The following is a 17,668-nucleotide window of genomic DNA, read 5'->3' on the forward strand; positions in this document are numbered from 1 at the left end:
TTTGTCAGCTCATGTTGTTATTAATTATATTGCAAAGTATGCATCCAAAGCAGAGAAAAGTTCTGAGACCTATCATCAAATGTTGACACGGTTGGCAGATATAGAGAACCCTGATGACTTTGCATCCAAAGTCTACAAATTTTTTTTAACTGAAACTATTATTGAAAGAGATGTTGGAGCCCCAGAAACATGTCACATGCCCCTAGAACTTCCATTGGTCGAATGCAGTAGAAGATTTGTTAATTTGAATGTCTCCTGAAAAATATTCAAACCTATTGTGACAAAGAATGAAGATTGTGCTGAAAAGAAAACAGAATCATTCATAGATTCATATATAAGAAGACCTATTTCCATGGACTCCATCAATTTGATTGATTCCTCTAGAGCATGGATATATAATAAAAATAGGAAGAAAGATAATAAATGGGAGCGTAGAAAAAAGGTTGCAATTGTCAGAGTCTATCCAAAATTTATTTCTATTCTGCCACGTATATCAGACAAGTTTGTTGATTTTTGCTTTTCAGAGTTGTTGTTGTATAAACCATTCCTTGACATTCAACTTGATATTGGTGATGATAATATCACAATAGTTTCAAACTGGGAGTCACTAGATTATGTTCCATGGCATGTTGAAAGAAGAGTGGATGTAGAAAGTAGTGATGGCAGTTCTGAATCTGGAAGTGAGAACAATGTAATGGGTCCTCGTAACATTATAGAGCATGAATGGGAAATCATCTCATAGATGAATCGTGGTCAAATGATGGAGATTTCTAAAGTTGATATGCTAGGAAAAAGGGACATGGATAGGCAACATAGTTGGTCAGAGCAATACAAGTCAGATGAATATACTTTAGATACAATCAATTTTATTAGTAGAATGAGAGAAAATGGATGCACTATAAATCTTCAATGTGAACAAGAAATTAATAGCAGTATATTGGGTGAAAAGCAGAAAAGGGCATTTGACATTATTGCAACACACTATAATAGTGGTGATAATGAAACACCCCTCTATATGATAATTCAAGGTACAGCTGGTACAAGAAAGTCATTTTTGATTGGTGCAATCAATAGATTTTTTAAAAATTCTGCATTCCCTGAGCATTGTCCATTGTTAATTCTAGCACCGACAGGAGTGGCTGCATACAATATAGGTGGTTCAACAGTACATTCCAAATTGAAGATTCAAGTAAATGATTTTAGACAGTTAAAAGGAACACGTTTGACAAGTTTCCAAGAAGAACTAAGTCAAATAAGATATATTTTAATAGATGAAATGAGCTTTCTTGGTGAGAATTTACTTGAGACTATCGACTCCAGACTTCGTCAAGCATTTCCTCAAAACTCCCATCTTAACTTTGGAGGTATTCTATAAAAAGATTATAATTGATGTAGTAGAGAAACTAAAAAAATAGTGTACATAATTTTTTTATTTCATAATTGCTAATAAAATTTTTATATTGTTTTAGGTATCTCGGTGATTTTGGTTGGTGATCTTGGCCAACTCCCTCCTGTGAAAGATAGGGTAGCATATGACAGTAGGAGCCGTACAAAAATACTATGGGAAGATTTCAAGATTGTGATTACATTGGAAAAGGTTTATAGACAAGAGGGAGAGAATCAAGATCAAAATAAGTCCCGCCAGTTGCTCACAAATATTAGAGATGCTCAACCAACAATTGACGATTGGAAATTACTAATGTCACATACATCATGCAATATTCCAAAAAATGTAAAGGATGATTTTGACAATAATGTTCATTTATTCTCTACAAATGATAATGTTCACAAACATAATCGAAGAAAACTCCATTCCCTTCGAGAACCAATTGCACGTGTAATGGCTACAAAGTTGTCAAATTATAGTTCGGTAGATGATAATTGTGTTGATGAACTTGATATTGAATTATTGATTTTATGCTGACATCAAACTTGTGGATAGAAGCAGGACTTGTAAATGGAGCTCTGGGTTATGTCGAGGAAATAGTCTACAAGCCAGGTAGTGGACCACCTCAACTACCATTATATGTCATGGTAAAATTTGATGCCTACTTTGGCTTTCCATTCAATAATGAACACCCTAAAGTAGTACCTGTTAGTACTATACAAAGAGGTTCTAACACTCAAATGCCTTTGAGACTTGCATGGGCATTGACAATACATAAATCACAAGGTTTGACACTTGAAAAAGCAACAATTGATATTGGACCAAGAGAAAGAACAGGAATGACATTTGTTGCAATTTCTCGTGTAAAGTCACTACAGGGTACGAGGATAATGCCACCATTTTCTTTTGATCGTTACGAGAAGATGAAGAATGGAAAACAATTAGAAAAAAGAAAAGTTGAAGAAAAAAGGCTAAAGGCATTAGAAATAAACCATCATGATTGTATAGTTTAATAAAATCTTTTCTACAACTGTTAAATAATATGCATTTGTATATAGACATGTTATAAACATAGGAGTTATACTATTTGAGCAAAGAAAATAAAATTGGACGAAAAATTAATAAAACAAATAGCCTATTGCTTTGATGTTCATCGTTCTTAATGCACTTTGTACTTCTTCTATAACTTATTTATTCTTTTGTATAACAAAAAACTATTGGTAAAGAATTACCAAAAAAATGATTGTGGAAAGTTTAAAATTGCCATTCAATATTTTTTTATTTTTGGTCGTCAATTATTTGTATTTAATATGTTGTTGGAACTTAATGTGGTTTAATAAATATTATTTATAAAATATTATTTTGATGTTCATCATTCTCAATGCACATTGTACTTCTTTTATAATTTCTTTCTTCTTTTATATAACAAAAAATTGTTGGTAAAAATTTACCCAAAAAAAATGAATGTTGAAAGTATATGATTGCCACTAAATATTTTATTATTGTTGTTCATCAATTATTTGTATTTAATACATTGTGGGAACTTAACATGGTTCAATAAATATTATTTATAGAATAGATATAAAATATAATTTCTCTCCTTTAATACTTGTATTTCTATTTTCATATATAAAAATAGAAAAAATGTTGATGCAAAGAACGATTAAAGTTGATGACACATATCATCACTTTGATCTTTAGACAATACACGCTCAGGAAAGAACAAATTATTTATTTTGTAAAAGAAATCTTTTAGAAGCAGGGTTGTTGAAATTTTATCCCCCAGCTCTTCGAAATTTTGGTCACTTCTACCAAGACCCTGATTTTTCATATTTATTTTGTTGTGAAGCCTGTGACCCTGCAGAGCTTTATTTTGTTCCTACAGAGGTTTGGATTGAGCAATCTCCTTATCCAATGGACTCTGCAGAAAATGGCCCTATTTGGTTAGAAAAAATGCTTTGGTCTCCACAAACCAGTACTCAAGGTCTAGTAAACTATCATTATCATGGTCAGATTTTTAGATTGCAGTTCGGTGGATTACAGAACACCCTGCGGAATCAAGTTGTGGTAGATAGATGGGGACCTCAAGGGGTCTTCCTGACTCTACCGATCCATGAAAGAACAAGGAAGATTGTTGCAGAGCAAATACCAACATGGACACAAACTACTTGTGATTTTCAAAGAATAAGGCGAGGAGTTACAAACACATGGTGTTTGCAATGTAGAACTTATGAACATCTCTATTGGTTCGATATTTTAGATCCTACAGACTCTGTTTTGTTTCAACGAAACATTGTTCAATTTGATGATGATAGTGATTCTAATTAGAATATTTATCTATCTGTTATTTTATGCAAACAATGTAACTTTGATGTTAATATAAAATTGTTGAACATTCCAACTATCTTTAAATGGATTATATAAAAAGTTTATTAAAAATATATCAGTTTACATTCAGATATTCTATATGAATATTTTATTTTCACAAATATATGATTTTTATCCTTTTGGGTGTACTAATTTGATCTATGGTAAGTCTTAACATTTTTTTTTTCACGTTAAAAAATTACATAGATGTTTTCAATTGTTTTAGAATTTGTAATTAATTATTAAAAATTACATAACTCGCATTAATTATGGAAATAGTTTTATGTTATCTTTTTAGTTGACGTATGCTATCTTTTCAGCTCACCTATGTCTCAAACTCAATATGAATATTATTTAATAGTTGTACAAAAGACCTTATGAATATGAATATGTCACAAATGCATATTATTTAATAGTTGTAGATACAATCATAATGCTTTATTTCTAGAGGTTTTAGCATTTTTTCTTTAGCTTTTCAGTTCACATATGTTATCTTTTGAGTTGACCTATGTTATACGTTACAATCATTTATCTCAAATATATATTTTACAATTTTTTTTCCCTTTATCTATGTCTCTAGCTCAATATGAATATTATTTTCCTTCTTGTCATTTGGGTTCTCCTGTATTTGTATTAGATTTTTCTTTTCTTCTTTAATTGGTAAATAATAATAGAATCTAATTCTCTCTTCAAATATTTCCATGTTCAAGAACGATTAAAAAATGGATTTATCAGACAATGAATCTGAAATCATTGCACCAAGTCTCGTTGTTTCTTTAAACTTAGATGGCTCACCTCAAACACCAATCGATAAATGTGAAAAGTCTATGTTGCAATCTTGTTACCAAATGATTCAACATTTTGAATCTACAACATTGTCAATATATTATGTTTCAGATAATGATATTTTGTGAATGCAAATTGTTGTCGATAAGATACGGGAGATGTTTAATCGAGTATCTCGATTTCCAGAATATTTGGAAGAAGTGCAACGGGATCATAATGAGAATGAAGGCCCTAACACTATGCTCATTGGTGATTATTTTATAAGGTCATTGCATCGTAACAATTAGTTTGTATCGTAAATTTTTATGGTTGGATTTTTTTACGTATATGTTTACAGTTTGGATCCATGCCTGATAGAAAAGACCATAATATTAAATTTATGTTTTGTGACATATGTCACACTTTCATTTCTGTACAACTTGACACATGTATGTTTTTTCTTATATTTCATCATTACTAATTTTAATAGTTTTTAGTAGTGTACTGAAGAGATATAAATTATAAAATACAACTAAAAAATAATCATAGTATTGTTTACAAAATATAAATATATAAACTTCGCATAATTACAACCACAAAGTTGTGTGCTATTGTCATATTTTAGAAATTCAAAAATAGAGCAAAAAAAAGAAGGAGATTGGGCGAGAAAGCATTTAACAACCATCCAAACTAGGTTCAAAATCTTGCTTTATGTTCACTTAATATTTTGTTGACATTTTTTCTGTGTCTTTAATTTGAATATATATTTAGAAATATAATGTTTTGGTTTACGTTACAACAAAATATAATGTTTTGGTTTTCATAACAACAAATTATAATGTTTTGGTTTGCATTACAACAAAATATAATGTTTTGGTTCTCAATCATTATATTTTGGTTTTCAGTACAAAAAAAATAATGTTTTGGGGGTTAGGAAAAAAGGTACCTAAGAGAGACGTAGGGAGACTGTGATAATATTAAAGGGGGGAGGGGGGAAAGGGTGGAGAGAGAGAGAGAGAGAGAGAGAGAGAGAGAGAGAGAGAGAGAGAGAGAGAGAGAGAGAGAGAGAGAGAGAGATGAGGTATACTAATTTTTATAGTTTTTAGTAGTGTATTGAAGAGATATAAATTATAAAATAAAACTAAAAAATAATCATAGCATTGTTTACAAAATATAAATATCTAAACTTCGCATAATTACAACCACTATGTTGTGTGCCATTGTCATATTTTAGAAATAAAAAAATAGAGCAAAAAAAAGGAGATTGGACGAGAAAGCATTTAACAACCATCCAAACTAGGTTCAAAATCTTGCTTTATGTTCACTTAATATTTTCTTGACATTTTTATCCGTGTCTTTAATTTGAATATATATTTAGAAATATAATGTTTTGGTTTTCATTACAAAAAAATATAATGTTTTGGTTTTCATTAGAACAAAATATAATTTTTTGGTTTTCATAACAACAAAATATAATGTTTTGGTTTGCATTACAACAAAATATAATGTTTTGGTTATCAATTTTTTTGACACACTACAATGGACACATTATATTTTGGTTTTCAGTACAACAAAATATAATGTTTTGGGGGTTAGGAAAAAAGATACATGAGAGAGACATAGGGAGACTGTGATAATATTAAAGGGGGGAGGCGAGAAAGGGTGGGAGAGAGAGGGAGAGAGAGAGAGAGAGAGAGAGAGAGAGAGAGAGAGAGAGAGAGAGAGAGAGAGAGAGAGAGAGAGAGGGGGGGAGGGGGGAGAGAGAGAGAGATGAGAGAGATGAGATAAATATGTTGGATAAATAAGGGGTCAGAGATAGTGAGATGAGGTAGAGGAGAGAATGAATGATAATGATTACTTGAAAGAGAGACATGCACATGAGATTAAATGGGAGAATAAATAGTCACAATCTCTAGGGGACAAAGTGTTAGAGGGTAATTACAAAATACAAGGTATCATAAGATAAAATATCACCAATAGGAAAATAAATGAGGTATAGTGTAAAAGAAAATAAAAATTACATAAAATAGATAGGCATGGTGAGAGACAGAGAGGGGGGGGGTGGGATGGGGTGGGGCTTAGCTTAGGGCATGAGTTAGATACTAAAAGAGGGGGTTAGAAATAAAGGTGGTGATAATGTAACACCACCTTTATATATATATATATATATATATATATATAAACCTAAAAAAAATAATGAATCCTAAACATTACTCTAAATAAACTATAACCCATATCCTTAACACTAAATTCATTTTAACCCTAACTATAAACCTAAAAAAAACTTAATCTCTAAACCCACTCTAAATAAACTATAACCCATATCCTTAACACTAAATTCATTTTAACCCTAACTATAAACCTAAAAAAAACTTAATCTCTAAATCCACTCAAAATTTATAAATTGGATGAGGTAAATATGTTAGATAAATAAGGGGTGAGAGATAATGAGATGAGGTAAAGGAGAGAATGAATGATAATGATTACTTGAAAGAAAGACATAGAAATGAGATTAAAAGGGAGAATAAATAGTCACAATCTCTAGGGGACAAAGTGTTAGAGGGTAATTACAAAAATACAAGGTAAAATGGGATAATAAATAGTCACAATCTCTAGGGGGGGGAGGGGGGGGGGGGGGGGGAGGGAGAGAGAGAGAGAGAGAGAGAGATGTTGGATAAATGGATAAATGTTGGATATATAAATTAGACCTATTTCACATATTCAAATATTTTTCTTATACATAATAGAATTATACAAATTCATAGAAAAAGCCGACAGATATCGAGGCTTTAATTAACACCAAATAATATCTAAAAAATTAAAGCCTCGATATCTCTCGGCTTTTTCTATATATATTATATAAATATATAATATGTATATAGCTAGTCTAAGTTAACAATAACAACAAGTGCCACGTAATCTAAAACAAACATTAACTACAAGCATTTAAATCATATATTAAAATAATAATGCATTATCTATGTAAAATTAAATAAATAGTGGTAAAATTTTAAATAATCTTACTTATAAATGATTGTAATTCTATTCAAAATATTAAATTATATTATAGAATTATAATGGAAAACAATAACTATGCACTATATATAGTCACACATGTATATTTCTCATTGATTAACACAATGAAAAATACATAGGACATCAAATTAAGTAGATTAAGAAAATGATATGACTTTGAATTGTATTTTGAAAATCACCAATATTTGACACGAAGATGGTCGCTTAAGAATGTAATTAAGAATATAGAAAATATTTTAATTTAAAATCTATTAAAAATAATAAATTTAAAATAAATTAATTAAAAAAATTGAAACTAAATTAAGTAAATAATTTAAAATAGTTAAAAGAATTAAAAATTGTAAATTAAATTAATAAATATAATCTTAAATCAATATTAATATTGAACTCATCATCAACAAACAATTTCTTAAAGTTATGATATAATGAATGTACAAACAATAGACAAATTTATAGAATGAAAAATAACATAATAGAGGAGACCTAAAAGATAGTACACTAAAATAATAATAGAATAACATAAAAGAAAGATTAAAATAAATCTGATCCATGAATAATAGCACATATGGCGACACATAAAGTTGCATATGAAAAATAACTGAATAACAAAGAGAATAAATGTCCTATTATTTTCTCCTTAGACATTATCATACCAACCATAATAATTAATTAAAGTATTAATACAATTGATTTAGCAATTTATTCAAAATTTTGTTTGCAATAGACCTACATAAAGATATCTACAAAATAAATCTATTATTAAAATATAATTAAAAACAATTATATAAGTAGATAAAATTAACAAGACATATATAAATAAAATTAACAAGAAATATTGAAAATTGAAAAATGAAATTCTATCATTAATCTCCAATCTTTTGTCTCACATGAAAATATCAAAATAGTTTTATATATCGAAACAATAGATTTTTAGAAAAAAGAAAATCTCAAATAAAAAGTATCTAAATAATAAATATGATTTTTAAAAATTAGAAATAAAATAACCAATTACATAAAAATTAGATATTTGTAATACAAAACTTACATTGATACTCTCTATTAAAACTAAATTTTCTTTTCTTACAAAAGCGCGCTTATAAGACACAATAACAAATGAAATTAAATGATTTTATTTTAAAAAGTAATTAAAACATTATTTAAAATAAATAATAAATAATAATATGTTGTTGTGATGGGTGGAGGCTCAACTATTATTTAGTTCTACTCAATACAAGACTATTGCCTGTACTAATAACAGTAACGAAGGCCACAATTTTACCTTCCGACCCAATTTGTACACTACTTACAGAGTATTTCTGAAGCCCTTTCTTCTTCAATGTTGATATCAAATTTCTGCTTTCCTTCTGTTTTCCGACCTCCATGCAGATGTTCATTTTCTAGTTCTACTGGAGCAAGGATATCCCCAATACCGACTTCATTAAAAGTGCATACCCAGAAGCCGTATAGGACGTTCGTGAGAGGAAACTCCTCCCCTGCAACATCATCTCAAGACTTGGATGTGGAGGAAGAGAAAAGAAGCAAGCTGAAGAAACAGCTGCTGGACACAATTGCAGCCTCCAATGGCAGATTAAATGAGGATTCCATGGCTCTCGTTTCCTCGCTAGGAAACCTCAATCCCAACCCAGACATCACAATTGCCCCACATCTGTTAACTGGTTGTTTCCTGCAAATAAGTTCGAACTTGAAGGGTAGTGGCAAACCTGGAGAAGCTCACAAATTGGTGGAGAATACAGTCACCCTTGGCAGGGCTACTTTTAATGCCTTCAACCCAACCGACATTGAAATCCAGATGAAACAAACTTATAACCATGTTGGGGTTGAGGCTGACGATGCTTATTATCTGCTTGTCCAATTCTGTGTCAGTTGCCCAGATGAAGGTGTAGACGGCCCACCCATGGAAGGTATGCTCATCAACAAGGCTGCATTTAGTGTATCTGATTTCAATAGAATTGATATCATATTTGAATCTTCTAGCATGGTTCCTCTTAACCCTCAAAAGGATCTGCAATCGTGGCTTAAGCTCTTTAGAGATCAGAACCCCTCAATGGATGAGAAGGGAGTAGTCAAAGTAGCCCTGCCTCCTGCTAAAGGTTTTCACGATTATCTTTATCTTGACCATGATCTGAGGATTACTAAGGGAAACAGAGGAACAATTAATGTTGTAAAAAGATTGACACAGAAAGTGGTCCATCTTTGAGTAGAACCCGCCAACCACAATTGTGTATTATATACTTAGTATAACTTTATTCTATGCATTTTAGTGTTCAAAGTTTGTGATTATTAATGGGAATTTGAACTGCCTAGAAAACTAATTAGTTTGTTAGAGTAGCTGGTATAATTGATAGGAGTTGTTAACAACCGAAGGTCTTTCCCAAATTCGCCTCAGAGCTTACAGTCTTTTCACTGTGGGAACAATCGTGTTCGTGTTCGTTTTCAAATTTTATGTTAGATCTTAAAAGTAACTTATCATTTATGCGAGCCAAAGGAAACTGATGGGAACATGGTAATGCTCATCTTGTAAGTTGGGTAACACTCGAATGTAGCAATGCATGCATACGGGGGTTCATCCAGTACTCATCAGTTTGTGTTTGGAGCTCAGTCGATAAATCTTTCTTTATTTACTTATGAAGTTAAATGTATATTACCGCTTTTCCTTGAGGAATATTTGTCTTAAATTGTAAGTGGTGAATTATTAAATGTTGTCGACAAGCATCAGTTCCCTGAAGCTTTTCGGATAAACTGTGTAATTCTACTTAAGTGTTGCTTAGCTGGATTGTTTAAAACTTTGATTGTGAAGTTTTTCACAGAACTGCTTGTTTTGCATAATTTGGATTTTTGAGGCTTTAAACAATGTTCTCACATGTGTTGGATTTGGTTTTATAATCTAGGGATTTATTCTCCTATTTTTACTTTCAGAACTACATTCACGTCGATTTCGTTTGTTTTTCTAGGATTGTCTATTTTTCCCATCATTGCATCCATCTTTAAAATGTTTGTCGGTTGTTAAGGAATATGTGCACATATTGAGCATCATGTGGGGCACCACTCCATCATTAGACTGTAGCTCTTTTGTACTGCAGTGTGACAGTAATTTATTTCCTTTTTAAGCTATATATTTTATGAATGTCTCTCTCACACCTCACTTTTTTGCCTCGTAATTTCTTTTCATTTTAACTTTAAGGTTAGCAAATCTTTTTCCTTTTAAATGTCAGTCTTATAGTCCTCATTAATCCTGCATGCCTTTTGTTCGTCATATGTCACTGCTCTGCTCTTAATTTCTTTTAATTTATTTCCTTTTTAAGTTATATGTTTTATGAATGTCCCTCATACTAGAAATGAAGATAAACAGGACAAAACGAATAATAAACACAGAACACAGTACGTATCCTGGGAAAAATCCTCCAACTGGAGGGAGAAAAACCCTATCACGAAAAAAATCACTTTTATTAATGAATAAGGAGTCTAAATTACAGTTCACACAAAACTAGCTTGGACACGTAAACTTGTCTTTCTCCATTAGGTAAAATCCCTTCATAGTTGGAATGCATTTGTATGCAAACCACCGACTCTTCATATTTCTTGAAACCATGGGTCTGCTGTATCAATTGAAAAGACTGCTGTTACAAGTGAAAGCATCTGGCAATCTAAAAATACAACTGTGGTGACTCTGTTGCTTCAACTTCAACAGCATATGAAGCAGTGATACAAAACAGAAATGATTTCAACAGTCATTTATTTAATTTGAATTTAGGGAAAAAAGATAGCTCCTGATGCTATAACATCAGCATTTGCTCTTAGCTAGGAAGGTATCTTTCCAGATATCCCTGTCATGGAGTTTCTCAACACGACATCTACAATGGCTACATCCATTTATGAATTTTTATTTATTACAGAATTGCTCAACATGATAACATCATGGAGTCACTAACATGATGTTCCCCATGGCTACTCCCATGTGTAGAAATAATCATATACACAAGAGCCCATCACAGAATCACTTAACGTGATGTTGTCATTGAATCTCTCAACATGACGTCCACCATGGCTATTCTTATGAGTCAAAAGAAACATCTCTCAAAGGCTTTACTTCATATTTCTCCATCTCAGTAAAATATGCATTAAAGAGCAACATCTCTCAAGGACTTTCAACTCATATTTCTTTGTCTCAGAGAACTATGCATTAAAGAGCAACATCTCTTCAAGGGCTCTCACCTCATATTTCTTTGTCTTAGAGAAATGTGCATTTTAGCACATAATAAGAGCAACATCTCACAAAGGCTTTCACCTCATATTTCTTCGTCTCAAAGAAATATACATTTTTTGCACATAGTAAGAGCAACTGATCCTGAGGTTCTCTCTCGGTAAGGGTAACATTTTCCACAACACCAAGCTTGTCTCAAACTCTCTCCAAAATAATGTAAAGACTTCTCACTCTCAAGTGGCCTTACGTCAAATCCCACAGAATTTTAGAATGTGAGGTTGATGGTTCTCATTGGCATTGACATCTTTCTCTTAACCTCTGGTGTGTTGGTAGCCATGTACCGATAATTTTGGTGTGTTAGTTTGCTGCATAGTGATTATCTTCATTTATAGTATCGAGTATTGTGCATTACAACTAGCCGAGAATTAATTGTTTTACCATTTTGTTCCTCAATGGTGACATGCAACGTTTTGGTGGATTGTGTTTTGGGTCGATCCTTTGTGAAGCATGTGGTTTTGATTTCGGCCCCACCAACCTTTCCTAACGTATACATCTTAACCATTGGCACCAAAGATTTTGGTAGCATGTTGGAGTGCTCAAAGATCGTTGTGTTGCTCCAAGTGGTGTGACCTATTCCAAATTTGTTTTAGCTGATAAATTTGTGGCATGTATCCATTATAAATAAAGGATTGTTTCAAGTGGGATGTATAGCAAGTCCATGAATGCAAGTCTGAGTATGCAAATTCATGTGATCTTGTTTGCTTATATGCGAGCTATATGTGTTGCAAGTGCGAACTTACTCAGTTAGCTGATTTGATGAGGTGCAAACTGTAATTGTAGAGGTTTGACAACTATATTCTGTGGTGCTTTCTTCTTCATCTATCATAAATTGGCTATAAGCCTAAGGGTAGTGAGCATTTCAGACTGTTAGCCTTCTTGTACAAAATCACCTTAATTGGTGTCACCCTAACAAGTGTTTTTCATTTCACGAGAATTATTTCTGTGGTTTTTCCCATTTTGGGTTTTCATGTAGATTGTGTTGGTGTTCCTTTGCTTTCATGCTTATCTTTTTTATGGTGATTGACTACGCTTTGACCAAAATATTTTAAGTGGTGGTTGATGGTTGTTAACTGATAGATCAAAAGTTTTTACAAGTGTGAGCGTAAAAACCCTCACCTGGTTATAGCAAAATCAAACCCATTATGCACACTCCCCGGGTGTTGGGCATTTTGTTAAACGCTTGGCTAAGTAAAACTTGTATACAATGCCAAGAGTCCAACTCTGAAAAGAACATAATGTAATTGAACTTTTCCCAACAATTATATCATTTATAAGATTTCAGAATAATCCAAACTTTGAGATTTGCGACAAAAATATAGTTCTGAAATAACAAGCAACTCACTCCAAAGGGAGTTCATCAAATATTACAGCTCACTGAATTTCCAGAATTTTGCTCACTAATGGAACAATTAACTAATTTTGTCAATTTATTAATTTTGAGATGATGAACAACCTTGCCAATAATCTGAATACAACTCTAAACAGTAATTGGAACCTGTAATGAAGATAATGATGTAGCTGTCCCCTCTAATGACCATTTGCGGCTGCCTCCACCATTTGCAAACCGTAGGAATACCTAATTTCCTTCATACCGTAATGAATTCGGCTTCAACACAACTCTCATCAGCTGCCGTCTATTATATATGAGTCCAACTACCTCTCACGACTTGGTCTGATCTCCCACGCAGCCAATCATGAAACCGCAGTCCAGTCTAGTGTCACACTAGCTTACACACGGCCATCCTATCTCAGACTGATCGATCTGCTATCTAAATGCCCCCAATTCGATGCTACAGCAACCAGCATTTAAGCTGTGACCCTCAGACATGTCAAACGCTGCCTCCAATGTCCTTGTGTTTTTCAGAGATTGAGATTGCAGGTGTCACAGATTTATCCACCCAGCCTGGTATTGATTGGAAATGCAGTTTGAATATTCAACGCCTCCAATGAAAGCAAAACAACAGTCCCTCAAGCAATTCGAATCTACAATTGCTGTCACTCAGTATGAAGGAAGAACTCCTTTAATTTTCTTTACAATTCAGCCAGTAATACTTCTCTGCCACACAATAACTCCCAGCCACAGACTATTACAGTAAGGGAGCATAAATGAATAGCTAGAATATATTGAAATCACTATACGTCAGCAGTGATTCCAAACAATCTTCATAACTCAAAAACCCTTATACAACAGCAAGGGCACAAACTTTAGAACTTAAGAGAAAGCCACAAAGGCACAATAATCAAATATATAATCAAGCATGTCTTTCCCAAAGAAATGAGCTCTCATTTATAAGCTTTCATTGGCAAAAGTTTCCATAAAACTCCACTTTAGAAAATGTGGAAGTTTCCCAAAAGAATTCAACACTAGAAACTTTCCAACTTGCTTTTTAGAAATATCTCTTAAAGTCATTATTATAATAATATAAACATTATTATAATAATGCAACTTGATGAATAATAAATAAATAAGAGCCCATGCAATTCTTAACTTGATTAACTGCAGGTGACGACCAACTACCAAGCCACCCATTGCACTGCCAAAAATAACAACTACTGAAAATAGAATTACTAAAAATAGTAAATCCGTAACTGAGACCCCCAAAACACCCTGTTAGCTCACGAGGGTCGCTATGGTGAACTGACTTGGCCAACTGCAGGAACTTGCTAAAAATAGGGACATTACAGTGAGGGAATAACTGATTCACCTTCCTCCTAGTTATTCAACTTGTTCAACAATTGGTATTAGAGCTAAGTTCCTTGGTGTGGAGCTCAACCACTTGAGGTAGATCTGATGGCCCACAAATTGAATATCCCTATGTTTGATGGATCTCATGGAAATATCAGATGAAAGGTTATCTAGTATCAGTTGGTAGTTACAAGACTTGGAAGCATGTAGAGACTATGTATGTGTTCCCTTAGAATGGCTTACAAATCGCTGATGAAATCAAAGCACATGAGGAGAATGGGAAGGCAAGGTATGAAATTGCTAGTGCTTTATAAAAAATAAGACATACTAAAGTCATTTCTTTGAAAATTTCTAATGAGGTTTGGGAAAAATCGAAAGAAATCTATTAAGGAAATGATAAGGTGAAGCTTTCTAAGGTAACGAGACATTATGAAATTCTTAGAATGGAAGATGGTGAAGGTATTAAGAGATTTTCAAAGAGTTGAGAGTGAAGAGAGTGAAATCAATAATCAAGATGACAACATAATTGATGAAGAATTTATGGAGAAAATCTTGATGATATTGCCTGACAGCAATAGTGACAAAGTTTCGACTAGTAAAGAAGTTTATCATCAAAGGAAATTTACCAAGGAACAACTGTTTGGCACTATGATAGCATTTGAGCTGAGAAAGTTTGACAATGACAAGAGCAGATCTGAAACAATGTTCAAAGCAACTAAAATTGCAGAACCTGACGATGATGATGAGGAAGAGATTGAAACTAACATTGCAAGAAGGTTGAAGAAAGGTATTGGAAAAGATAAAAGTATGTTACCCCTAAAATGCTTTAGATGTGGTAAAGTTGATTGCTTGGCTACTAGATGTCCTGAGAGAGGTCCCAGACAAAAGTTTATAAGATTCAATAAAAAGGCTTATTATGTGAGTGAAGATGCTAGTATTGTGGATGTTATGATGAAGAAGAGGAAGAGGTTGAGAAATCTGAAATTGATATCTTTGACATTTGTCCTAAGATTCATGACATTGAAATTGCTTTATATGTTGGAAAAAGAATGAATGGTTCATTGACAGTGGTTGTTATCATCATATGTCTGGAGATAAAAGCAAATTTGTTTCACTTGAAAGTATGGCGGTGGTCTGTTGAATGTGTAGCATCAGTCGGATACTTAATATCTGATTATTGCTCAAACAAGTTGAATATATACTTACATACGTACATGTATATATATGTACACGCACATATATATATACACATGTATACAAATATGTAAAGTATTATGGTCTGATTATTCAATATGGTTCGATCTGATATTTCTCTTATACCAGCAATCATATTGTGGTCATGTCACTGGCTATATAAGCTGATCATAATATGATTAATATCGCAGTCATACACAATTCTGCAACATTGTCGTAGACAATGCATTCATGGTCGGGATTCATGAACAGTCAAAATGACTATGATCGCGCATTTACCATAAGGAATCATCAAATGAGATCGGGCTCCTCCCATATGCACTGGAGGTGATTAAGTGTTATGGTTTGTTAATTAAGTTGATGAAGGGTTGTCTCATGTATAGACATGATCCTACAGGCCCAAAGGGCACATAAGAGTCATGTCTCTACATGAGACATTCCCATTCCTTAATGTATATATGCTGAGTTAAAAAGACCGCTTGGAAACACATCAATACCACATGTTAATACCTTCGATCTACAAATACATATTCACCTGCAATATATAACAGAAGCCAATGTTGTTTGATTGAAGATTCAGACTCAAGGAAAATATCAGAATACATATAAAGCATTGAACTTACATTTCTGCAGTTGACTGATAATATAATTGAAGAATTCATAAAGCATCATATATATCTGCTACTATTGCTGAAGAGAAGATTTTGTAAGCATCCACATTCACAGTAAAACAAACAATAGAATTGAAGGTTAAAACTCTACCACAGATCCTTGTTCCTTTACATGGTATGAATAAGTATTACACCAACTGTGATATTTGCTTCAAGATCAGTGAAGTACTTTTGAATCCATTCAACAGATCAATCATGGTGAACAATATTAGAGTTGAGGATAGATTGGAAGGCACCTCAAATTTTGTTTCATGGAAAATTCGAATCATAGCAATACTTCTAGAACTTGAATTCGATTCATTCATAGAAGAAGACAAGAAAATGCCTGAAGATGAACTAGAAAAGACAACATGGAAAAGGCATAATAATAAGGCTAGGAAGATAATCATTAATGGAGTTAAAGACTACATTCCTCCATCAATAGCAAAACTAACAACTGCTTATGATGTGTTCAAAACTATTCAAAATACATATGAGATAAACAATTTGAGCAGGTTGCTTACCTTAAAACAGCAACTCATAAACATCAAAATGGATAAAAGAGATACAATTTCATCCCATTTCTCAAATATTTCTGAGTTAAGGGACTGATTCTCTACTATTGGAAATAATGTAGACGATGTGGAATTATCTCTAATAGCCCTTAGAGGATTACCACTATCATGGGAATCCTATACCCAATGCATTAGTCGTCCCTCTCTACCTAAATTTGATCAACTAAAAAATGATTGCGCTCAAGAAGAGTCTTGATTAATCTCAAGAGGTATCGTCCCTAATAAGGAGGAAGAGATTCAAGCATTACATGCAAAATCAAATAAGAAGGGTAAATCCAAAAGGAAGAGAGGAAAGGAAAACCATAAGAAAAGAGATCGATCAAAAGTTCAATGTTACAAATGTGACAAATTGGACATATTCACATGTATTGTCCAGAAAGGAAGAAAAATCCTGTCAACATGGCTGAAGTCAAGGAAGTGGAAAACTCACTATTCTTCCTTGCCTTATCAAGTGAGTTAAACACCAATAAAAACACCTGGATAGTTGATGATGGAGCCTCTAGGCACATAACTGGATTTAGAGATCAGTTTGAAACTCTTGAAGGATATTCAACCGAAGAAGTGACAATAGGAGACAACTCCACTTACCCTGTGAAAGCAATTGGGACTTGTTCAGTGCAACTAAATACCGGAGTTAACTTACACTTAAAAGATGTCCTATTTGTTCTTAGAACCAAGAGAAATCTTATCAGATCAAGGGTATCGGGTTGCCTTTAAAGAAAATAA

At 32.7% G+C, this 17,668-nt stretch overlaps 1 protein-coding gene across 1 annotated transcript; it reads left to right on the forward strand.

Moving 5' to 3' along the window:
- The first annotated feature begins 8,769 nt into the window (after positions 1-8,769).
- Positions 8,770-9,856, forward strand: LOC149573163 (uncharacterized). The gene has a single exon (XM_089814337.1). The coding sequence runs from the start codon at positions 8,892-8,894 to the stop codon at positions 9,771-9,773; it is 882 nt and encodes a 293-aa protein (XP_089670463.1). The 5' UTR covers positions 8,770-8,891; the 3' UTR covers positions 9,774-9,856.
- The last annotated feature ends 7,812 nt before the right edge of the window (positions 9,857-17,668 follow it).

The sequence above is a fragment of the Cupressus sempervirens genome, chromosome 2 (assembly GCF_028749045.1).
Source record: "Cupressus sempervirens isolate cs-2001-9-10 chromosome 2, ASM2874904v1, whole genome shotgun sequence".
NCBI lineage: Eukaryota > Viridiplantae > Streptophyta > Pinopsida > Cupressales > Cupressaceae > Cupressus > Cupressus sempervirens.

Coding starts and splice junctions, on each gene's coding strand:
- LOC149573163 (XM_089814337.1), top strand. CDS start 8,892: ATGTTGATATCAAATTTCTGCTTTCCTTCTGTTTTCCGACCTCCATGC.